Source organism: Triticum dicoccoides, chromosome 1A, assembly GCF_002162155.2.
Source record: "Triticum dicoccoides isolate Atlit2015 ecotype Zavitan chromosome 1A, WEW_v2.0, whole genome shotgun sequence".
Classification (NCBI taxonomy): domain Eukaryota; kingdom Viridiplantae; phylum Streptophyta; class Magnoliopsida; order Poales; family Poaceae; genus Triticum; species Triticum dicoccoides.
The window spans coordinates 577601113-577626246 of record NC_041380.1 but is presented as its reverse complement, the minus strand read 5'-3'; the positions used below and the strand labels follow the sequence as shown (position 1 = coordinate 577626246).

Genomic DNA, 25134 nt, shown 5'->3' with positions numbered 1-25134 from the left:
CAAACATATTCTTAAACGCACCCGAAAACACGTACACAAAACTACCGAGAGAAAATATCACCACACGATCTGACCCACCTAATTAGATCTAACCGTCAACGTAAAACTTAACCCTCACCTGTGTACGTCTAGCAATTCACGTGGGCGGACGAAACTCTGCCATATCTATCGAACCCTTGTAGTCCGCGGCCAGAAAAAAATAATAAAGCGATAAATTCCAGAAAAATAGGCACAATTAACGCGTCCTCCCCTGCCGCGGACGCTGCCGCTGGCGATTGTGACGGCCACGAGAATCCCCTCGGCGTCGGCGTCCCTGGTGGCTGCACTCGCCGAGCCATCCTCGGGATCATCCGCTGGTCTGCTCCCTTGGGCTCTCCGAGACCTAGCACCCATTCCCTTATTTCACGTCCCGTCGAGGAAGACCGGTAAGAGTAGGCAGGGGGAGATGGGAATGGGAGGTCGGTCCTGTGGTACGCGGCGAGGGACGAGGCACCGCTGCAGCAGGAGAAGAAAGCGCGGGAGCTGATGCCCGCGGAGCGCCTGCTCGACCCCGTCGAGCTGAAGCGGCTGCGGTGGGCGGGATGGGGGACGAGTCGGTGCGGGCCAAGAAGTCTGGGGTGACGACAAGGTGATGGAGGGCGTACGTGTGCAGGGTGTGATCCGGCTGCCAGGATCTCGCTACCATCTGGGTCGTCGAGCCGCAGTGTGGGGTGACGGAAGCCACGACAAACCCGCAGCAGCCGGCGGTGGCCGCCTCCGATGGGCGGCACACGAGGCCTCCTAGCCGGCGTCGCAGTCGGCAAGCGAGCCTGAGAAGTGGCGTGGTGGAGCGGCCCCTGCGTTGCAGTCATCAATAGTAAAGGTATGTTCTCTGCCCATATCTGTATTATATGCGCAGCCTCAAGAAGTAACCCAACTCTCACCTCGACACCGTGAAACTTAACAAGATGTTCGTGGCCATGCTCCGCAGCAAGCAGCTTCGGTGATTGACTCATATGTCATATCTCCCTCTATATCAGTTGACATGATTCTGCATACAGTGTAGCATTATTTTCAAGATCTGATTTCTGAACACCTCTTGCTGTAATACAGGGCCTCCCTTAGCTGGTAATGTGACGTACAAGGCTGAGGAGATTGTCAGGGATTTGATGGCCAAGACTCCCAAGTTCAATGACCTGCTGCGGTTGCCCAATCGCCTAGACAGGCCCCACCACATTCTCCCCATAGGATCCTGGTATGTTCTTCGTACTTCAAATTCTCACTCATGTTCTGAATCCTTGACAATCTAAGTCATCACACCTTGCTCCATTTCAACAAGTGTGTGACTGATCTTCAGTTCCAGTTATAATTGATGTATCTATACTCTTTATAATTGATGTAATCAAATTGGCTGCTTCAAATTTTGTTCGGGTATGTGCTTTCACTGATTACCTTAATGCCAGTAATTCTTGATTTTCGCTTCATATATGAAATGATTTGGCTGCTCTTGATTAATATCCTTCAGTACACCTGTAAATTCTATAGCAAATGGTTGTAAGCAGTCTCAGTTCGACTAACAATATTGATAGATACCAAGTAGTACTACTAATCATCAATGTCAACTATCCCAACTCTATATTAGTTCTAGCAAATAATCTGATAGAAAATAATCGATTTCAGAAAAAATCTGCAAAACTTGTAAGTTTACACAATTCTGTTGTTTAAATCTTTGCACTAAGAATTTCCATGCCTATATGTTTATAGATATTCTTACCAATTCGGATTGTACACTGAAATTTAGGTGCTTTTGGAGAGCTTACTGTACAATAAAATGATCTACCTTGCAACATGATTTATACTGTACAATAAAATGATTTTCTATTGGTTATTTTAACTGATCACAATACTCCAAATAGAAAGCGTGATAATAAGATTGCCCCTTTTGTGTTTTCTACTAAAAGTAACCTCCATGCTTCTCAAATCTGGGTGTTGTTTTGTCCAGAGGCTTTCATTTACAGAGAAGCACATCAATGGAGAAAAAAGGTGTGGTGAAAGGCAATCTGTTTCAGGTACATACTCTGTACTGATTAAAACATATGAGCAAGGTTGCCAAAATGATATTCTGTCTCTATTCTGTCTCAAAATGTTTTCTAGAACCTGACCTCATAAATTTTGTTGTCTTATTCATATTTGTTCTCTACGACCTTTTGTCCATAGCTTTTGGTCTCATTCTCTTCATTGTGTTGGGATTTTACAAGCATTGAGCAGTCACATGGCAAGTATAAGGGACATCCTCACTGCAACAGTGAGGTTGAAATAAGTTCAGGTGATCAATCAAGGCAATAAATTGTATCATATTCTTCTGAATGAAGAGGTACCTATCCCCACTGTTTCAAAATCGAATATCGGAATGGTGCTTTGGTTTTTTTTACTCTTATTTGTTGCAGCGCATCGCGGCGATGACGGGCACTTGTGTTTTTGACATGATGCACGTCTGTTTTTGTCGACCTTTGATTCATGTATATATGTAAATTCTATGGAAATGTATCATATGAAATGTGAATTCATAACTCTGTGGTTGATGTAATCTTTATTGTGTATATTCTCAATAATGAAATACCTATTAATATGATATTTTTTTATTCGTTTCTTATTTTTCCTAACAGTTATAACAGACTAGGATATATCACTCCCTGCTATGCCAAACCATTTTTTAGACACTAATTTGCCAAAACTGACACCCACACATTGCTCACGTTTGAACTAACTCATCACTTAAATATCCCACTAAGTTTTTTTTGCATGGTTTGACGTGCATTGCACGTGCACACTTACTAGTATGCAAGAAGTTAAGGAATCTTCGAACATGCTTTTCCTCACAAAAAAAGTGCATTTGATAAACAAACATAATTATTTTTAAAAATGTACTATTTTAGTTATCTAAACGCTCTTATATTTCTTTACAGAGGGAACATGTGATATTAATAAGTAGAACAATATCAAATGATCAGATACAAGCCCGAAGCCTGGAATTGATGAGATTTTAGATTGTGTCACAAGGGCATAAACCCACAATATCTGGTAGGTTTCATTCAATTTTTTAATAATAATTAAGAAACAATACATATGAGAGCAAAAAGGAAAAGAAAAAAAAGGACCAATCAATGAAGCTAGTTCTTCGGTTTTTCAAGATCGGGATAAAGTACTTTTAGGAATAGATGGAAAAACTGAAACACCTTGTTGACTACTTTGCCGGCATGTTAATAAATCTAGGTTCAGGTGTGCATTAATATTTAACATGAGTCCACATACTTCTCTGAAAACATGACCCGATAGGCACTGGCAATCACTTAGCTGATCTGATCATGTTCCAAGTTTAACTTGTTCTGCAGGGTTATGGCATGCGTGCACTGGAGTAACGAAAGTTACAAAACTATTGTTTTCTGGACACAAATATAGAAAGAGAAATCTAAGAGTATGAATTAAGCAGAGGAGACATGCACCAGATGATCCCTGGCGCAGTGCAAATCAACACCCACAGCTCATTCTAATGGCACTGCACCCTTGTCTGCTCCATTTTAGCATTACTGGGTTCATAAGTAGCCTTTCAAATTAACTTCGTGCTTTTGAAATAACGGCACGAAAAGGTGGCTGTCAGGTGTGGCAATTCCATTTTATTTCGCCGTCAACCGGTGAAGAGGAGCAATAAATTTACTGCGATTGCACAGATAAAATACTTCCGAAGCACTGACTAGCTGAATCTCAAATCAAATCAAACGGACCTCACGAGCAGCACAAGATGCGCATTACAAGGTAGTCAGCCAAAAAAAAAAGAACGCCATGCCAACTCATCGCAGAAAAAGAAAGAAAGAAAAAGAGAGACCACTCAGTCAAAGATTAAGCAGTGATGCATTTTAAGATCTTTCGTAGGCACAGCAACAACCATTTTAGTAATAAAAAACCACCATAGTAGTAACCACCACAACAACTTCAGACAAGCACTGATGAACAAACAGCACTTAGCAGAGTAACAAAGCTCAGATAGACAGCAGCAATATTACTATTTTCTACTACTAATGCATTTCACGGATTGTAGGGGAACCAGTGAACGCTATCCCAACCACCATATACTACCGCAGTCAGATAGATAACTTATGAGAAAGTTGGAGAATAACCCCGGAACAACAACATCTATAGCATGGCTAGATAACCTCGGAGCAGCTTGCATATATAGAACATTATGACACATTCTCATCGGTCCTCAGGGAAGAGCCATGCAGCCAGACGCATCTCATTACAACACTTCCAGAAAATACTGGGACATGCCGGAAGGACACTGCTGGATCTCATGTCATAGGCGCTGAAAGAAGTGTTCTCCTTGTCGTAGCAGTAGTCCGTACGATTCTCCTCATCATCATCCAAGAAGAAGATATAATCACCCGACAGCCCGTACTGAGACACAGACATGGCCCTGGAGCACCTTCGCCCTAGAAACAGCACTTGGTCATCCCCCATGGTCGACACCTTGACCCACCGTGAATGCTCAAAGTCGGCCTTGAAAACCTCAAACCCGCTCACTCCAGCAATAACTTCACCAGGCACTCCAGGTCCAGGTACCCGGCACCAAATTGCCCTTCGTACCATCAGCAGTGCCCCATGCGATTCAACCAGGTAGAGCTTCTTGCAGGGCATAGTGTTGTCTTCCAACACAACTGGATACCATGGCTCACCCTTGATGATTTGTCCAATCCAAGAAACCTGTGGATCGCCGGTGCTATGGTCCTGGCTGATGTTCACCACAAGGAGGTTCTCGTCATTGGCAATGGCGTAGAGCTTGCCCTGGTAGAACGCCATGTCTTCGAACCCCTTACACTGATCGTAAGCACGCACTGACCACGACAAGGCCCCTGGCTGGCACAGTAGAATCTGGCTGGTGTGTCCAATGCCAACCAGTGCAGCAACAAGGTTTGGCGAGCACGGGATAGCTAACTTATGTGCAGCTTTTCCGATGTATTGATATGCATCCATGTGATGTAAGGGTCGGCAACTTTTGACCCATCCTCGAGTGACCACTTAGCGACTGCATTTGGAGGACGGAGTCGGACGCAGGAGAGAGCAGGGAGCGTGACGGTGGCCCTGGAGAATGGATTGACCAGGAAGCACCCGTCGTCACGTGGGAAGACGAGCCAGCTGCCACAGACACTCTCGTGCCCTGCAAAGCCGCAACCAGGGAAGGAATAGAGCCTAGGGTACAAGATGCTGTAGAAGGTGCCGTCTGGGAGCGCGAGAAGAGGCAGTGGCGGGGGCACGAGCTGCTGCCTCGCGGCCGCACGCCAGTGCGGGCACACCGCAGCAAAGACGGCACGGTCGGCGTACTCGGGGAGCAGGCTGAGAACAAGGCCTACTATGTCCAGCGGGAGGTCTGACCACGACGACTGTGGCTGCGGGTGTGGTTTCTTGTATGCTACCATCATTCCTGCAAGGCTGCAAAGAAGCAACAACATCATCGAATGATATCGTACTTCGAACATCGCAACCACCCCAAACGCGCCAAGCAATGCGTCGAACACCTGGCGTGCATACCCAGCGGACACGGCGGAAGCAGCGAAGAAAGCTCCAGTGAGCGAGCAGAAGAGTACGCCGGACGATGAGGGGAGAAGGAAGAGGTGGGTACCGGAGAGATCGCGCCGGCAGCAGGGGTCGAATGGTCGATTGGCCGTCCGCGCCGCGCCGGTGGGTACCCCGCTGGCCGCCGCTCTGGCTGCTGTGCGACTTGAGGTTTTTTTAGTGGGAGTGCAGCGTGGAGCCCGAACGGGGCCGGGTGACCAAGTGAGTGCAGCCCAGGCCCAGCCCAGCGCTCATCCAACGGGCATTTCAGACAAAATGTAGTACCCCTAAAAAAGACAAAATATAGGAAAATATAGTTCTTGTTTATTTCCCATTCGTGGCCGTCTTCATCAACTTAAAATAAAAAGAGACTTCGTTTTCAGATGTTTTTATTTGAGTTCCAATGTCGATTGTATTACTGGAGACTTGAAAGAAAAAAACAGGTTCATGGAATGCAAAGATGGTGCATACTAAAATTTTGTATAAACCAGTTTTAGTATTCGAGATAATTTACAAATGTGATGTGAATTTTTTTTCAGACACACATGGACAAATAAAACTCTGTGTAAAAACATTACTTCGATTGATATAAAATGTACAGTATAATAAAATAATTAAATATATTCCACTATCCATAGATATCACTATTTTTAAAATTTTGTAAAGATATGTTCATTAGTAGGAAATATATTCATACATGTCTAATTCATTAAAATAGAAAATGATGCAGAAAAACATAAAGAACAAATTTAACGACCGGAAAACAAAAAACAGTAAAGGAATTGAAGAAAAAACAAACAAAAGGGAAAACCAAATTAATTAATTTATGAAAGGACCCTATTAGCTGGGAACGTTCGCTGGGGAGGATGTCATTTGCGAATGATTTCTATGACAATTTTAGTTGTAGGGGATGGCAATTTGTTCAGACAAGCATGGAAATCCCTTCCTAGAGAAGGCAATATTTTCCAAAACCTGTCATCGTTTGATCCCCGATCAAGTGGTTGCGTGTGCATTCCCTGAGAGTTCCTTCTCAGCGAACATTCACCAGTTAGCATTACCATTTATGAAATCCATAAAAAGAAGAAAATAAATTCCAAAAAAAGAAATCAAAAACAAAGTCCCGCCCTAGCTAAAATTAGTCAGGCCCGTGGCAATACAAAATTATGTTGACCATGCTTATTCCACACAACGAGTGTGAGTCAATAGGATTTTCACCTGGCAACCGGATAAAAAGAAGAAAAAAATTTCCTTATAAAAGGACAAGAAAAAAAGATAGAATAAAGTAACTACTAAAAAGAAACACAAATGGATATAAATTTACAGAATTGAAAAAAATGTAAAATACAGAGAAAGAAAACCAAGACGAAGAAGAAGCAAAAAACCAAAAACGATACTCCAAGAAAGAGATGCTTGCTGGGCTCGCCTAGCAAGAGAGATCCATTTTGCAAAGAGCGGATATCGAATGTGAGTTCAGAAGCTTCCCAGCAAACATGACCAGATAGGTACTGGAAATCACTCAGCTAAACAGATCATGCTCCAAGTTTAATATATTTTGCAGGGCTATGGAATCCGTCTACTGAGGTAACAATATCTCTCTGTATTATTATTTTCTGGACACATGTGTAGAAAAACAAACGCATGAGTGTACCAGATGCTCCCAGATGCAGTGGAAACAACCCTGGAGCAAATATATCAATTTCAATTTATGTCGGCTTCGACCTGTGAAGGAGACAAAAAGAATAACTGCGAATGCACAGATGAAACTACCCCGGACCACTGACTGGATCCCCAAATTCAATCAAACTACACTAGAAGCACAACCGCGCAAGGTTCATCACAAGTTAAATATCATAAAAACTGAGCAACTTGCAAAACAAATCTACCACTACAGAGTTAGTTACTATAGGGAGTCGACATCACATGAAAAAAAGGGACCATCACTACATGATTTAGATAGATGTATTTTAAGATCTTTATAGGCAGAGCAACAACCGCAGTATTGATTGAAAACCAATACATTTAACATGTTGACGATACATAGCAACATAGTATTAAGTTCAGACAACTGACGATTGACGATACATCGCAACTGACAGGGACACAGGGTAAGCAAGTTAAATACCAACGTATATCACGGCTTGCATGGGACCACCAAAACACATTAGCAACCGCCATACATACCAGTCAGAATGTCAGATAGATATACCATGTGACCAGATTGCAAAATAAACACTGGACAACATCTATAGCATGGTCAGATAACATGAGAGCAGCTTATATAACACCTTCACTTCAGTCCTGAGGAAAGAGCCATGCTGCCAGACGTGTCTCAATGCGGCGCTTCCAGGAAATCATTGGATGAGGGGAAGAGACGCTGCTGAGTCATGTCATAGGCGCCGTATGATGTGTTCTCCTCGTTGTAATAGTAGTCCATACGATACTCGTCGTCATCATCCAAGAAGAAGATGCGATTGCCGGAATGTTAATAAATCTAGGTCCAGGTGTGCATACATATTTAACATGATTCCTGGAAACATGGCTAGATAAGCACTGGAAATCACTTAGCTGATCTGATCCTGTTCCAAGTTTAATTTGTTCTGCAGGGTTATGGTCTGCGTGTACTGGGGTAACAAAAGTTACAAAACTATTATCCTTTGGACACAATTGTAGAAATAGAAATCTAAGAGTACTCCCTCCGTTCCAAATTACTTGTCTTAGATGTGTTAGATACAACTGTATCTAGATAAATCTAAGACGCGATAATTTTGGACGGAGGGAGTATGAAATAAGCAAAGGAGACATGCACCAGATGCTCTCTGGCGCAGTGCAAACAACACCTACAGTTCATTCTAATGGCACTGCACCCCTCTCTGTTCTAGGCATATCCATTTTAGCATCACTGGGTTCATAAGTAGCCACTCAAATAAACTTCATGCTTTTTTTGCGGGAAAAATAAACTTCGTGCTTTTGAAATCACAGCACGAAAAAGGTGGCTGTCAGGTATGGCAATTCCAATTTGTCACTATCACTCGGTGAAGGGAGCAATAAATTAACTGCAATTGCACAGATAAAATATTTCCGGAGCACTGACTAGCTGAATCTCAAATCAAATCAAACGCACCTGACAAGCAGCTCAGGATGCATTACAAGGTACTGTAGCAATTTCAGCCAAAAAAAAGACCACCATGCCAATTCATCGCAAAAAAGGAAAGAAAGAAAAAGAGAGACCACAGTGACAAAGATTCAGATAAGCGATGGTGCGTTTTAAGATCTTTCATAGGCCACGTTACTAATCAAAAACCACCATAATAACTTCAGACAAGCGCTGATTAACAAACAACACTAAACAGAGTAACAAAGTTCAGATAGATAGATAGTAGCAATACTACTAACGCATTTCACGTCTTGTAGGTAAACCAGTGAACACTATACCAACCACCATACATATATACCACCGTCAGATATATAGATAACCTATGAGCAGGTTGCAAAATAACCCCGAAACAACAACATTTATAGCATGGCCAGATAACCTGGGAGCAGCTTGCATATATATAGCATTACGACTCATTCTCATCGGTCCCGAGGGAAGAGCCATGCAGCCAGACGCATCTCATCGCAAAGCTTCCAGGAGATATAGGGATGAGGGAAAAGGACACCGTCGGATCCCATTTTATAGGCGCCGAAAGAAGTGTTCTCCCTGTCGTAGCAGTAGTCCATACGATTCTCCTCATCATCATCCAAGAAGAGGATATAATCACCAGGCAACCCGTACTGAGACACAGACATGGCCCTGGAGCACCTTCGCCCTAGAAACAGCAGTTGGTCATCCCCCACGGTCGACACCTTGACCCACCGTGAATGCTCAAAGTCGGCCTTGTAAACCTCAAACCCAGTCAGTCCAGCAACTTCAATAGGCACCGCTCCAGGTCCAGGTACCTGGCACATGATTGTCCTTCGTGCCATCAGCAACACCCCATGCGATTCAACCAGGTAAAGCTTCTTGCAGCACATAGTGTCGTCCTCAAACACAGCTGGATACCATGGCTCACCCTTGATGATTTGTCCAATCCGAGAAACCTGTGGATCGCCGGTGCTATGGTCCTGGCTGATGTTCACCACAAGGAGGTTCTCGTCATTGGCAATGGCGTAGAGCTTTCCCTGGTAGAATGCCATGTCTTCGAACCCCTTACACTGATCATAAGCACGCACTGACCACGACGAGGCCCCTGGTTGGCACATTAGAATCTGGCTGGTGTGTCCAATGCCAACCAGTGCAGCAACAAGGTTTGGCGAGCACAGGAGTAGCTTACTTATGTGCAGCTTTTCCGTATTGATATGCATCCATGTGGTGTAAGGGTCAGCAACTTTTGACCCATCCTCGAGTGACCACTTAGCGACTGCATTTGGAGGCCGGAGTCGGACGCTGGAGAGAGCAGGGAGCATGAAGGTGGCCCTGGAGAATGGATTGACCAGGAAGCAGCCGTCGTCACGTGGGAACACGAGCCAGCTGTCACAGACACTCTCGTACCCCGCGAAGCCGCAGCCAGGGAAGGAATAGAGCGTAGGGTAGAAGATGCTGTAGAAGGTGCCGTCTGGGAGCGCGAGCACCGGCAGTGGCAGGGTCAGGACCTGCCGCCTCGCGGCGTCACGCCACTGCGGGCACACCAGAGCAAAGGCGGCGCGGTCGGCGTACCGGGGGAGCCGGCTGAACACCACGCCTCCTATGTCCAGCGGGAGGTCTGACCACGGTGACCGGGGCTGCGAGCGTGGTTTCTTGTCTGCTTCCATCAGTCCTGCAGAAAAGCAACAAGATTATGTTATCGTACATCGCAACCAGTCCCAGACCCGGCAAGCAATACGTCGAACACCTGGCGTGCATAGCTAGCGGAAATGGCGGGAGCAAGGAAGAGAACTCCGGTGAGCGAGCAAAAGAGTACGCCGGACGATGAGGTGAGAAGGAAGAGGTGGGTACCGGAGAGATCGCGCCGGGAGCGGGGTCGATTGGCCGTCCGCGCCGCGCTTCGCCGGTGAGCAGCTCGCCGCTCTGGCTGCTGTGCGGGTGGAGTTTTTAGGGAGTGCAGCGTGGAAGCCCGAATGGGAGCGGGTGACCTACCTGTATGGCTCAAGCCAGGCCCAGCCAACCTACCTGTATGGCTCAGCCAAAATGTATTTATTTCCCATTCTTTTTCTTTTTTCCGGGGGATTTATTTCCCAATCGATTCAACGTTTGAAATGGCCGTGACCGTCTTCAACTTAACATAAAAACTACAGAATTTCTTTTCAGCTGTTTTTGTTTGAATTCAAAGGTCTTTTTTTCCAGAATAGTTTGGATTGCTTACCACACATGTCACATGGTTCGAATTCAAAGGTCATCCGGGCTACTATATCTTAGTGACGTTTGTCCCCACGAAATCTGTGAATAATTTTAATTTGTTTTAAAGAAAAATAAAGGTTCATGGAATGCAAAGATGGTGCATATTAAATTTTGTATAAATTCTTTTACTATTTGAAATAATTTACAAACATGATGTGTATATTTTGTTAGACACACATGGGCAAATAAAACCCTGCTGAAAAAAATGTTTCGATGGATATAAAGGTACAATATGTTAGAATAATTAAATATATTCCACTATCCACAGATATAACTATTTTAAAATACCTAAATATATATTCATTAGTAGGGAAAAAATACTCCATGCATTAGATAAATATATGTATACATATTTAATTCGTAAAAATAGAAAATGATGCAGAAAAACATAAATACAAATTTTAGCGACCGGAAAATAAAAATGGCAGTAAAGGAATTAAAGAAAAATGAAACAAAAAGGGAAACCCCAATAAATTAATTTATGAAATCCATAAAAGTGAAGACAAAAAGAAATTCTAATAATAAGAAATAAAAAAATCCCACCCTAGCTAAAATGGTTCGGCCCCATGAGGATTCAAAATTATGTTGACCATGCTTATTCCACACAACGAGTGGCAATAGGAATTTTTCACCTGTGGATGGGATAAAAAGAAAAAGAAAAGATCCTCAAAAAGGACAAGAAAAGGTAGAATAAAGCAACTACTAACAAGAAGAAGAAAAGAAACACACATGGATATAAATTTACAGAATTAAAAAATGTAAATACAGAGAAAGAAAAGCAAGATGAAGAAGAAGCAAAAACCAAAAATGAAACTCCAAGAAAGAGATCCATCTTGCTGGGCTCGCCAACCAAGAGAGATCCATCTTGCAAAGAGCGGATATCAAATGTGAGTTCAGAAGCTTCCCGGCAAACATGAGCAGATAGGTACTGGAAAACACTTAGCTAATCAGATCATGCTCCAAGTTTAATATATTTGCAGGGCTATGGAATCCGTCTACTGGGGTAACAGTATCTCTCTGAAATATTATTTTCTGGACATATGTGTAGAAAAATAAACTCATTAGGCATGAGTGCACAAGATGCTCCCAGATGTAGTGCAAAACAACCCTGGAGCGAAAATATCAATTTCAATTTATGTCAGCTTCGACCCGTGAAGGGGACAAAAAAATTAACTGCGACCACACAGATGAAAGTACCCCGGAACATCGACTGCAACTCCAAATTGAGAAAAATCCACATTTCAACCTTGAACTAACCAGGCAGTTTGATTTACAACCCTCATCTTTAAAACCGGCCATACTACACCCTTAACTTATCAAACAGTTCAAAACACAACCCTTACTCGGTTTTAGCCTGGTCAACTGGTTTTGACCAAGTCAAAGCTGACTAGGCAGCCAACTCAGCAGCCACACACGCACATATCCTAACCTAGATCTCTCTCTCTCTCTCTCTTTTTGCGGGTGTACCTAGATCTCTCTCTCTCACCCTCTCTCTATGTCCGTTCACACTTCACCCTGACCCAGCCACAACTACTACGCCGCCCTGGGCAATTCTTTTTTGCTTAATTAGTAGATGAGGCAATCTTTGCCACCGTTTTAAAAAAAAATCCACGACATGGTAAAATAGAGAGGCATAAACAACTATCACCTGTAAAATAACATCAATGGCTTATATATTGGCGAAGGACAATGATTTTAGAAAAAAGAAATTAGAAAAAAAAAATAGAGAGGCATAAAACTAAAAATAAAAAATAGTGATGCAAATACATATTAAAAAGCAAACAATGAAAAAATATAAGCAAGAAAAGAAAGGAAAAACAAATTGTAGTTTTTGGGCGACCAAGCAAAAGGAGGGCACATATGAATAAAAAACTCTTACTCCATCCTATAATGTAAGACGTTTTTTAAGACCAGTCGGAGGGAGTAGTTAACAGTGCTCCCATTCATATGATCCCTTTTAACAAACTGCACTCATCCAAAAACATTCATGCTTGGTCAAGCACAGCTACATAAGGCTCATCACGATTATACAAAAAAGAAAGGCTCATCACAACTTTGTACTCTTCAAATCCACGACATGGTAACATGGCCTGGCAGCTTATCACGCATAGTAATTTCAATTTATGTCGCCTTTGACCGGTGAAGGGGGCTGAGAAAGTAACTGCGGCAGCACAGATAAACTACTCTCAAGCAGTGACTGAATCTCCAAATTCAGCCAAACCACGCAAGCAAATCTACCAATTCAGAGTGCAAAATTATCGCAAAGGATGATATCATCAAACGGAAGATACAGATAAGCAATGATGCATTTTAAGATCATTTACTGACATAGCAATGACCACAATTGTACTTGAAAACTGATGGAGTCAACAGCTTCCATAGTAAACACCATATTTAGTTCAGGCAATTTACTGATACACATGGCAACTAACGGCATAAGCAAGTTATACTAACGCATTTCACAGCTTGCATGAGACCACCGAACACCATACCATTAACCTGTGAGCAGCCAGCAAAATAAACATCTATCGCATGGTCAGATAGCATGGGAGTAGCTTATATATAGCAACAACCCAACAACAATGCAACACCTTCAATTCAGTCCTGGGGGAATAGCCATGCTGCCAGACGCATCTCCTTGCGGCGCTTCCAGGAAATCATTGGATGAGGAGAAGAGATGTCGCCGAGTTGCATGTCATAGGCACTGCATTCTGTGTTCTCCTCGACGTAACTGTAGTCCACACGATACTCGTCATCATCGTCCAAGAAGAAGATGTGATTGCCCAACAACCCGTACCGAGACACGGCCACAGCCCTGGAGCACCTTCGACCCAGAAACAGCACCTGGTTATCCCCCATGGTCGACACCTTGATCCATCGCGAGTGCTCAAAATCAGCCTCAAATACCTCAAACTTGCTTTGTCCAGCAATAGCTTTACGAGGCCCTCCAGGTCTAATTTCAGGAACCTAGCACCAAATATTCCTGCGTACCATCAGCAACATGCCACGCGATTCAACCAGATAGAGCTTCTTGACGGGCAAACCGTTCTCTTCAGACGCAACATAGTATAACCTGAAATCCGCCTTGCCCTCGATGACCCTTCCAATCCGAGAAACCTGTGGATCGCCGGTGCTTTGGTCGTTGCTGATGTTCACCACAAGGAGGTTCTCGTCATCGTCAAGGGCATAGAGCTTGCCCTGGTAGAATGCCATGTCTTCAAAATCCTTACATTCATCACACGCGCGTACCGACCACGACAAGGCCCCTGGCTGGCAGATTAGGATCTGACTAGTGTGTTGAACGCCGACCAGTGCGGCAACAAGGTTTGACGAGCACAGGATTAGCTTAATTGCGTGCAGCTTCTTTGACTTATTGATATGCATCCATGTAGGGTAAGGGTCGGCATATTTTGACCCGTGCTCAAGTGACCATTTAGCGACTGCATTTGGAGGCCGGAGTCGGACGCTCGAGAGAGGAGGGAGCGTCACGACCGCCCTGGAGAAAGGGTTGACAAGGAAGCACCCATCGTCGCGGGGGAAGACAAGCCAGCTGCCACAGACGCTCTTGTACCCAGCAAAGCCGCACCCTGGAAAGCCGAAGGCCTTACCATAGGGGATGCTGTAGAAGGTGCGGTTTGGCAGCGCGAGCAGGGGCAGCGCAGGGGTCTGGAGCTTCTGCCTCGCGGCGGCGCGCCATTGCGGGCACACCGCAGCGAAGCGGGCGCGGTCGGCGTACGCGGGGAGCAGGCTGAGCACCAGGCCTGCCAGGTACAGCGGCAGGTCTGACCATAACGGCGGTGGCTGCGAGTGCGTCTTGTTCTCTGCTTCCATCGATTCTGCAAAGAAGAAACAACATCAGCAAAGAATGACGGCAAGACAACGTTTTTCTGCCGCGCAGAGGCAATAAGTCGAACAGCTGGTGTGCGTGACCAGACGCTGCGGATGCAGGGACAGAGACACCCCCTGTAGGCGATCGAGGGAAGAAGGAGAAAGGTGGGTGAGTAGAAGGAAGAGGCGGGGTACCAGGGAGAGCAGCGCCGTCCCGGTGCCAGAGCGGGGACGCCGGTGGCAGGCTGCCACTCCTGTTGCACCCCGGGGACGCCGGTGCCGGAGTGGAGTGTGGCTTCCAGAACGGAACCAAGTTTTTTTTTTTTGAGGGGTAAGTTTTTTTTGTGTGTGACCAACTGAGGGTAATTTTCGAGGGATGTGTGCAGCCCAGGCCCAGCTATATGGACCGGGCCCTTAATCGGCGCCCCCCAGCTCTTGGAAAACAGCATCTTAAAACCATTTTCTTTTCCAAAACCCTTAATTAGAGATTTGAACTAGTACAAGTATTTACATTTTACAAAATAATAATTTGTTAAACATTTATGAGGTCTGCTTAGGCAACTTGTTGCCTTTGGCCAAACCTTTGCAAGATATTTTAACAATGTGTCGACGCTTTTGTTTGGCCAAATTGTGGATTGTTTTGATCTTTAGAATTTTTTTAGTGCGATTGCAAGGCGCGTGTGCTTTTCTTCGCTGCCAGGATACAAAGGGGTTTACAATTCCATGGATGATTGCTCAAACTTTTCTACCTCATTTGGACTTTCTGTCTTGCACCATCTGATCATGCACGTCATCCAACATCTCCTTATATTCTCACTACCTTCGATTTTCTCATTCGTGTCTTCTTAATTTTATTCATCTCCGTGTTTACCCGGTACATGTGCGTCGTCGCCATCTCTCTCATTATGAACATCTTCGGTATCGTCACTGCCGTCAGATCCTCACCGTGTTATGTCCAACGCGTATAACCATCACTAAAACCCCTCTTCCACAAATGATATTCAAATTCATCTTTGTTCTTACCATTCTTGTTTTCTCCACATCTACGACATGGACAACACATCCTTTGTCTGCCATTGACCTCCATGTGTTGGAAGGCAACTTGAAGAAACCCTTCCAACTTTTCGATTCAGTCGCCCTATTCTCATACATTCATCTTCAAGCCATCTACACCAAGCATATAATTAGCGCTCCGTGTGGGAGAGAAAATAATTTCCCCACATTTATATAATATAATTGGAACAAATTCGTGTGCTGTGATTTTCTTCATAAATATCCTTAAATATGGTTCTAATATGTTGTCAGTGTGGAAAATACATTTAGGTATACAAATATTAATGTTCTGTATGTGTTTTTTTTTGAAGTGTTAGTCTATGAAATGTGTTTATCTTCTCCCACAAAATAAATAAACAAATGTGTTTATCTATTTAAGAACCACGCAACATGCTAATTTCACAAACAAAATGGGTTAAGACCGTCATTGCCCCTCCCTCACCAAAGCCGAACAAACCTTTTTGTAGTAGACAATAGGGAAATTGCCGTGCTAAGACCCCGTAAGACCAACACACCAGAGCAACAACTATCGCTGATGAAGAAAGTCCTAGATCGAAAGGATCAAACTTATAAATACTCAAATGAAGACGAACAAAGACCAGATCCAAACAGAACTATCGAAAATCAGCACCGACCGAATCCCACGAGAACCGACGAAGACACACCTCCACACACCATTCAACGATACTAGACGCACCATCAGCGTGGGGATAGAATGTGGGAGACATTATTCCTACAAATGAACGTCGCCGCCGCCACACAACCCTAACCAAGACGCTAAACCTAACAAGAACGAGAGTGGGGTCCCTCCCGACGGCGAGGGGCCGAGATCCTCCGCACCTACATGGCCCAGAAGCCATCTGAGATGGGATAGACTGACGGCGGCACTGACGGGAGGAGAAAGAGTTTTTCTTGTGGAGGAGGAAAGAAAGAACTAATTAAAGTTATATTGATTCTAAAAAAATAAAAGTTTTATTGATCAAGTCATCAATAAACAAATTATTTTGAAATTGCCCAACAAAAAACTATCACCTGAAATATTTTGTAAAGACGAAGGACAAGAAACATACAAAATATAATTCAAAGAAGATATAAACAAATAATGATAAGAGAAGAGATATAAAAATATAAAAATAAAAGAAACAAAAAAGATAGAAGCGGGAATAGAAAGGAAAGTAAAAAACAAAAAAAATGATTATTGGGTGACCCAGCAAACGCGGAAACGGAGGGGGCAGATGATTTTCCTTTTAGAAAAAATGTTGTACTCACCCAAAAATTAAAAGCAAACCTCACGCAAATGACTCAGTATTGTTTTCAAACGCAAATGACAAATAAATATATTTAATTCAAAATATTATCTACGCACATGTTCCACTGTCTAATAACTGTGTGGACAGCAAAAAGATGCTCTGTACTTGAAAAAAATCTTGAAATATGTGTTCAAACCACACAGCTGCACAAGGCTCATCACAAGATATCTACTTGAGCACAAAGCAAATCTACCACTATAGGGAGTCAGAGGCCACCAAGCCAAAAACATCGCAAATCTTCCATATGCACAACAGCCACGGCACTAGTTGAAAACCAATGCAATAACTTAGACAGTAACAAACCATAATTACTTCAGACGATTACTGATGCTCTGCAACCAACAGAGTAATCTAGTTCAGATAAAACAGACCATGTTCGCAGGCACAGAAACAACCACAGTACTAGTTCAAAAACCCATGCAGTTAACAACTTGCATAGTAACCACCATAATGAGTTCAGGCATTAGTACTGATAACCATACTAGTACTGCTAATGCATTTCATGGCTTGAATGGGTTCACTGAACACCATACCAACCAGTAACTACCATACATACCATGGTAAGATAGATAACATATGAGCAGCTTGCAAAATAACCACTGTACAATAACATCTATAGCATGGTCCGATAACCTGGTAGCAGCTTGCATAGAAATAACAGCGCTTCAGTCATGAGGGAAGAGCCATGCAGCCAGGCGCATTTCATCGCAACGCTTCCATGAGATCTCTGGGTGAACAGAACTGAACCCGCCAGATCTTATGTCATAGGTGCCAAAAGAAGCGTTCTCCTTGTCATAGCCATACTCCATACGATTTTCCTCATCATCATCCAAGAACGAGATCTGATCACCCAGGACCCCATACGGAGACAAGGACACAGCCCTGGAGCACCTTCGCCCTAGAAACAACACCTGGTTAGCCCCCACGGTCGACACACTGACCCACCATGAATGCTCAAAGTCAGCCTTGAAAACCTCAAACGCGCTCCATCCAGCAACAGCTTCACCATACAGCCCAGATTCAGGAACCCGGCACACAATCGTCCTGCGTACCATCAGCATTGCCCCACAGGATTCAACCAGGTAGAGCTTCTTGCAGAGCATGGCGTTGTTGGTGAACGCAATTGAATACCATGGATCACCCTTGATGACTTGTCCAATACGAGAAACCTGTGGATCCCCGGTGCTCTGGTCGCCGCTGATGTTCACCACAAGAAGGTTCTCGCCTTTGGTGAGGGCGTAGAGCTTGCCCTGGTAGAATGACATGTCTTCAAACCTCTTGCACCGATCGTACGCACGTACTGACCACGACAAGGCCCCTGGCTGGCACATTAGAATCTGACTGGTGTATCCAATGCCGACAAGGGCAGCAACAAGATTTGGTGAGCACACGACTAGCTTACTTATGTGCAGCTTGTCTGAGTCCTTGATATGCATCCATGTGACATAAGGGTCAGCTACTTTTGCCCCATGCTCATACGACCATTTAGCGACTGCATTTGGAGGCCGGAGTCGGACGCTGGAGAGAGGAGGGAGCGTCACTGTTTCCCTAGAGAAGGGATCAACCAGGAAGCACCCGTCGTCGCGGGGGAAGACAAGCCAGCTGCCGCAGGCACTCTGGTACCCGGCGAAGCCGCAGCCAGGGAAACGGAAGGGCTTGGTATAGGGGAGGCTGTAGAAGGTGCCGTCAGGGAGCGCAAGCAGCGGCAGTGGTGGCGGCAGCAGCTGCTGCCTCGCGGCGGCACGCCACTGCGGGCAAACTGACGCGAAGCGGGCACGATCGGCGTGCGCGGGGAGCAGGCGGAGCACCAGGCCAGCCAGGTCGAGCGGGATGGACGACCATGACAGCACCGGCGGCTGCAAGTTGGGTCTCTTCTCTGCCGCCATCATCCCTGCAAAACAAAGAATCAACAGCATGAGTGAACGTTGCCTCGCTTTCCGACATTGAAGACACACCAAGAAGAATCACGGCATGTAAGACAATAGGCTTTGGGAGGAACCGGCACAACCCTCTAGGGGTGGCCTATCACATATATATATAATGAGGTGGTATACAACGTTACAATATACACATGTAAATACAGTCTAACACCCTCCCTCAATCTTAGCCACTTTCTAATGAATCTAGAAGGGTAAGATTGCGCCTGCAAGTCTCAAACTGTGGCAAAGGCAATGGCTTGGTGAAGATGTCAGCAAGTTGATCCTTGGAAGAAATAAACTTGATCTGTAGTTGCTTCTGAGAGACACGTTCACGCACAAAGTGATAGTCAACTTCAATGTGTTTCGTTCGGGCATGGAATACCGGATTTGCAGAAAGGTATGTAGCACCGATGTTATCACACCAAAGAACAGGAGGCTGTGATTGGGGTATACTTAACTCCTGAAGCAAGGACTGTACCCAGATGATCTCTGATGTGGCATTGGCCACAGCCTTATACTCAGCCTCAGTACTGCTACGCGAGACAGTAGCCTGTTTCCGAGCACTCCAGGCAATCAGGTTAGAGCCAAAGAAGACAGCATAACCCCCCGTGGATCGCCTGTCATCCGGATTGCCAGCCCAGTCTGCATCAGAATATGCTGAAAGACAACCAGAATCAGACGGCCGAATATGCAAACCATGAGCCACCGTGAAACGAATATAGCGCAAAATCCGCTTAACAGCAGACCAATGAGTGTCACGGGATGACTGCAGATACTGGCAGACTCGGTTAACAGCATAGGAAATGTCTGGTCGCGTGATCGTCAAGTACTGGAGCCCACCAACAATACTCCTGTACTCTGTCGCATCAGAAGAAGAAAGAAGCACACCATCAACAGCATTGAGCTTATCAGTGGTAGACATGGGTGTAGTCGTCGGTTTGCACTTAAGCATCCCAGCTCGCTGCAACAAATCCAGAGAGTACTTCTTCTGCGTCATAACAAGGCCAGCATCACGAGAAGTAACCTCCACACCAAGAAAGTAATGAAGCTTCCCAAGGTCCTTGACCGCAAAATCAGCACCAAGTGAGCGAACAAGCGCAGTAGCAGCCGACTGAGAGGAGCTGACCAAAATGATACCATCTACATAGACCAACAAGTACATAGTAACCTCAGGCCTTTGAAGAAGAAACAATGAGGAGTCAGCAGTGGATGATGCAAAACCATGAGCACGAAGAGCCATTGCAAGACGAGCATGCCAAGCACGAGGAGCCTGCTTCAGACCATAAATTGCCTTGGACAGACGACAGAGATGATCAGGGCGATCCGGATCAGAGAAACCCGGAGGCTGGCGCATGTAAACCTCCTCCGCCAAGACACCATGAAGAAAAGCATTTTGAACATCAAGCTGACGAAGAAACCAACCTCGAGTAACAGCCAGAGAGAGAAGAAGTCTGATGGTAGTAGGTTTGACCACTGGACTGAAGGTGTCTTCATAGTCAAGTCCAAAACGCTGTCGAAAACCACGAGCAACCAGACGAGCCTTATAGCGCTCAATGGACCCATCAGAATGCCTCTTCACTTTGAAAACCCATTTGAAATCAATGACATTTACCCGTGATTGTGGAGGAACAAGAGTCCACGTCTGATTGCGAAGAAGCGCTTGATACTCCTGCTCCATGGCCTCTCTCCAATGAGGAATGCGCATAGCAGCTTGATACGTGCGTGGCTCAGAGGATGGATCTGCGAGAGCAGCAGACATGCACGCCGCTAACCAAGCAACTGTGCCATCGTGATGTTGTTTAGGCTGAAAAATGCCACTCCGACTGCGCGTATGTGGACGTAGAGCAGCAGCAGGAGTCGGCGGAGGCGAAGGTGACGGAGACGTGACGGTCGCCGGAGATGCAGGAATCACCTCAGGCGAGCTCGGGACAGACGACTCCGGGCTGCATGGCGAAGACTGGCCCGACGACAGGGGCTCAGAGGCCATGGGCGAACCGAGAGTGGGCGAGGCCAGCTCTGGTGACACCGGCCCAGACGGCCTTGGCGAGGCGAGAGCAGGCGAGGCCGGCCCTGGTGAGAAGGGCCCAGACACCCTGGGCGAGGCAGGGGCGGGCGAGGCCAGGCCTGGTGATGACTGCCCCGACGCCCTGGGCAAGACGGGGACCGAGAAGGCCGGCCCAGTCGGCGGGGTTGCAGGACGCGACGATGGCGAAGGCAGCCCAGAAGCCAGAGGCGACCGGGCCAGGACGTCGATCGGCCGTGCATGAGCACGGAAACCGAGGCCATGCAGGGGCGCCATGTGCTCCTCATGCACAACAGAAGGTGCCGAGGATGAAGGCGATGGCGACGAAGAGGAAGATGGCACTTCCAGAATCTCCAAACGAGCCCCACGACCAGTGCCTGCACCATGGTTAGGCAACAATAGAGGAGAATATGCAACATCATCAAATTGGTCAGAAGCAACAGAGGATGAATGCATGACAGGTGGCTCAGTAGTGGACACAGGGAGGTTGGCAAAGGGAAAAACATGCTCATCAAACACAACATCCCGAGAGATGTAGACACGATTAGTGGGCACATGAAGACATTTGTATCCTTTATGAAGAGAGCTATAACCAAGAAAAACACACTTCTTGGAACGAAACTCGAGCTTACGCTTGTTATATGGACGGAGATGGGGCCAGCAAGCACACCTAAACACCTTGAGAAAGGTGTAGTCCGGTTGTTCATTAAGGAGAACTTCAATGGGAGTCTTCATATTCAAAACACGGGTGGGAGTACGATTGATGAGAAAACATGCAGTGGTGAAAGCATCACTCCAAAAACGAAACGGAACAGATGCATGGGCCAAAAGAGTCAGACCAGCTTCAACAATGTGACGATGCTTACGTTCTACTGAACCATTCTGCTGATGTGTATGTGGACATGCTAAACGGTGAGTGATCCCAAGCGACTGAAAGAAGGAGTTGAGGTTGCGATACTCGCCACCCCAGTCCGACTGAACATGAACAATTTTGTGCTTGAGAAGGCGTTCAACATGTTTTTGGAACTGAACAAAAATGTCAAACATATCAGATTTACGTTTGATAAGATAAAGCCAGGTAAAGCGGCTGTAAGCATCAACAAAACTGATATAGTAATTATGACCACTAACAGAAGTCTGAGCAGGACCCCATACATCTGAAAACACAAGTTCTAAAGGATGTTTCACCTCGCGACTGGACTCCGAAAAAGGAAGTTGATGACTCTTCCCCTGCTGACAAGCATCACACACTGCTACATCTTTATTACTAGACACACTAGGAAGCTCATGACGACGCAAAACATGCCGGACAATAGGTGTGGCCGGGTGACCAAGACGAGCATGCCACTGTGACGGAGATACCCGAACTCCACTAAAGACGCGAGCGACGCCAGGATGCTCCAGACGATAGAGACCTTGGCAGAGCCGCCCACTAAGAAGAATGTCCCTCGTGCCCCGATCCTTAATAAAAAGATCAAAAGGATGAAATTCACAAAGCACATTATTATCACGAGTGAGTTTAGGAACTGAAAGAAGATTACGTGTCACAGATGGAACTCGAAGAACATTGCGAAGTTGAAGACTCCTATTGGCATGTCTAGTGAGAAGTGATGCTTGACCAATATGAGAGATGTGCATACCTGCTCCATTGGCGGTGTGGATCTTGTCGGAGCCATGGTAGGGTTCACGAGTGTGAAGCTTCCCCATCTCATTGGTCAGGTGCTCTGTCGCCCCAGAGTCCATGTACCAGTGGGGATCAATGGAGTAGGACTGAGTGTGTCCCTGTGGCTTCTGCGGCGGCGGACGATCAGCCATGGCGACCTGACGAGCAAAGTTGCGTGTATCCTTCCCGTCATTGCCGAGACCAAGAAAACCCCGCTGGAAGCGCTTGTGACACTTCGAGGCCCAGTGCCCATCGCGACCACAAAGCTGGCACACACGTGGACCGCCAGCCCCTGGTAGCGTCGCAGTAGGAGGAGGGGCCGAGGCGGGTGGTGGTGACTGCCCCGAAGGAGCCCTGGATGAAGCAGAGGAGCGACCACCCTTGGTGGCGGCGTTTGCCGAGAGGGCGCCGTTGCCCCTGGATCGGCGCGTCTCGACTCGTTGCTCAGTAAGCAGGAGGCGTGAAAAGACCTCGTGTGCTGGCATGGGCGTGGAGTTGCCTCTCTCATTGATGATCTCGACTAGGGCGTCATACTCCTCATCAAGACCATTGACAATAAACGAGTTGAACTCGGAGTCGGTGAGGGGCTGTCCAATGGAGGCCAGCGTGTCGGCGAGACTCTTGACTTTGTTGTAGAACTCAGTGGCGGTGGAGTCAAGCTTCTGACACTCCCCAAGTTGGCGACGGAGCCCAGATACACGAGCCTGCGACTGTGCCGCAAACGAGCGCTCAAGAATAGTCCATGCCTCGTGGGACGTCTTGGCGAAGACAACAAGCCCAGCAACGGCCGGAGAGAGCGACCCCTGGATGGAGGAGAGGTTCGCCTGATCCTGCCCTGTCCAGACACGGTGAGCCGGATTATAGACCGGACCGTGCACGCTGTCAACCAGCGCAGGAGGGCAAGGGAGAGAGCCGTCGACATAGCCAAGCAGATAGTGACTCCCAAGAAGCGAAAGAACCTGCGCGCGCCAGAAGATGTAATTGTCCGACGATAACTTGATGATGATGAGATGGCCGAAGTGAAACGGCGGCGGCGGCTGCGATCCCATCGAGGAGACTGGCTGAGGTGAGACCACCGTGGAGACAGTTAGAGGGGCAGCCGGCGCGGTGACAGAGGGTGCGATGGCCGCGGTTGACGCCGCGAAGCCTGCCAGCGCGACGTCCTCCGCCACCAGCGGCGCAGTGGCCGAGGGCGCGGCAGCCGCGGTTGACGAGGCGGCGGCGGTGTGGGCCACAAGCGCCTGCCCGGGCGAAGTAGCAGCCGGCGGGAGCGCGAAGAGGGAGCCGACGCTCCGTGTCCCGATCGGCGCCTGAAGGGAGGCGGCATCCAGCGGCCTCGAGAGAAGTGCCGCGAGGGAGGCCGGCAAAAAACCGGTGGCGGTGGAGCCGGACGCAGCGGCGGACGTCATAGCAGTCGGGCGACGGCGAAGGCGGGCGCGGCGGCGGCGGCGGCGGTTTAGGGTTTTTAGGCGGAAGCGGACGTAACCTAGCGTGATACCATGTAAGACAATAGGCTTTGGGGGGAACCGGCACAACCCTCTAGGGGTGGCCTATCACATATATATATAATGAGGTGGTATACAGCGTTACAATATACACGTGTAAATACAGTCTAACACGGCACAACAGCATTTCCCTCGCGCAGAGGCAATGCGTCCAACACCTGGCGCTCATGGCCAGCGAACGCAGCGGGGCGGGACAGAAACCCAAACGGCCAAACCCCACAGGCCACAGCATTACCTCCCCGTGCGAACCACACCGCGGCGAAGCGGGCGCGGCTGGCGTACGAGTGGAGCAGGCGGAGCACCAGGCCGGCCAGGTCAAGCGGGATGGACGACCACGAGCGCACGGTCTGCGACTGTGATTTCTCCTCTGCCGCCATCGTCCCTGCAAGTGCAAAGAAACAAAATCATCAGCGATCGCTGCCCTTTCATCGAACATCGACCATCCAACATAACACAACGAGAAAAATCACGGCACAGCAACATCCCGCGCAGAGGCAATGCGTCGAACGGCTGGCGCGCATGTCCAGCGGACGCGGTGGGAGCCGAGACGGAAACCCAAACCCCAGAACCCGGGCTAGCAAGAGAGGAAGAGGCTGGCGCCATAGAGCAGCGCCGTCCCGTTGCCGGAGCAGGCGTCGATCTGCCGTAAGCGCCTGATGGCCGGACGACCACGGCGGGCGCGGGGAGGAACACCCAACGGCCAAGGCCCCAGCTTCCATGCCCCTCCGAGCGAGCGAGAAAAGCGGAAGAGGCGTCAGGAGAAGGGAGAGTCGGGTACCAGAGAGAGCGGCGCCGTCCTCCCGGTGCCGGAGCTGGGGTCGATCCGCGGTGCGCTGGTCGCCGCGCCGCTGCCGTCAGTGGAGTAGAGTG

At 47.1% G+C, this 25134-nt stretch overlaps 3 protein-coding genes and 1 pseudogene across 4 annotated transcripts; all 4 read right to left on the bottom strand.

The window, feature by feature from the left end:
• Positions 1-3943: 3943 nt before the first annotated feature.
• Positions 3944-5580, bottom strand: LOC119292039 (annotated as a pseudogene).
• A 3319-nt stretch (positions 5581-8899) lies between these two features.
• LOC119292030 (F-box protein At2g26160-like) lies at positions 8900-10688 on the bottom strand. Its single transcript, XM_037570862.1, has 2 exons — positions 10562-10688; positions 8900-10382 (listed from the first exon to the last, which is right to left on the bottom strand). Exon 2 carries the CDS (start codon positions 10375-10377, stop codon positions 9160-9162), a length of 1218 nt encoding a protein of 405 aa, XP_037426759.1. The 5' UTR covers positions 10378-10382; positions 10562-10688; the 3' UTR covers positions 8900-9159.
• Positions 10689-13292: 2604 nt separating this feature from the next.
• Positions 13293-15103, bottom strand: LOC119339974. Its single transcript, XM_037611908.1, has 2 exons — positions 14987-15103; positions 13293-14799 (listed from the first exon to the last, which is right to left on the bottom strand). Exon 2 carries the CDS (start codon positions 14792-14794, stop codon positions 13931-13933), a length of 864 nt encoding a protein of 287 aa, XP_037467805.1. The 5' UTR covers positions 14795-14799; positions 14987-15103; the 3' UTR covers positions 13293-13930.
• A 2456-nt stretch (positions 15104-17559) lies between these two features.
• On the bottom strand, positions 17560-25132 carry LOC119292017 (F-box protein SKIP23-like). Of its 2 annotated transcripts, XM_037570845.1 has the most exons (3): positions 25043-25132; positions 24500-24646; positions 17560-19045 (listed from the first exon to the last, which is right to left on the bottom strand). In XM_037570845.1, exons 2-3 carry the CDS (start codon positions 24639-24641, stop codon positions 17820-17822), a joined length of 1368 nt encoding a protein of 455 aa, XP_037426742.1. In that variant the 5' UTR covers positions 24642-24646; positions 25043-25132; the 3' UTR covers positions 17560-17819. The 2 variants fall into 2 exon arrangements, with proteins under 2 accessions (XP_037426742.1, XP_037426750.1); XM_037570853.1 differs by lacking the exon at positions 25043-25132 and having other exon boundaries at positions 24500-25029.
• Between the last annotated feature and the right edge of the window lie 2 nt (positions 25133-25134).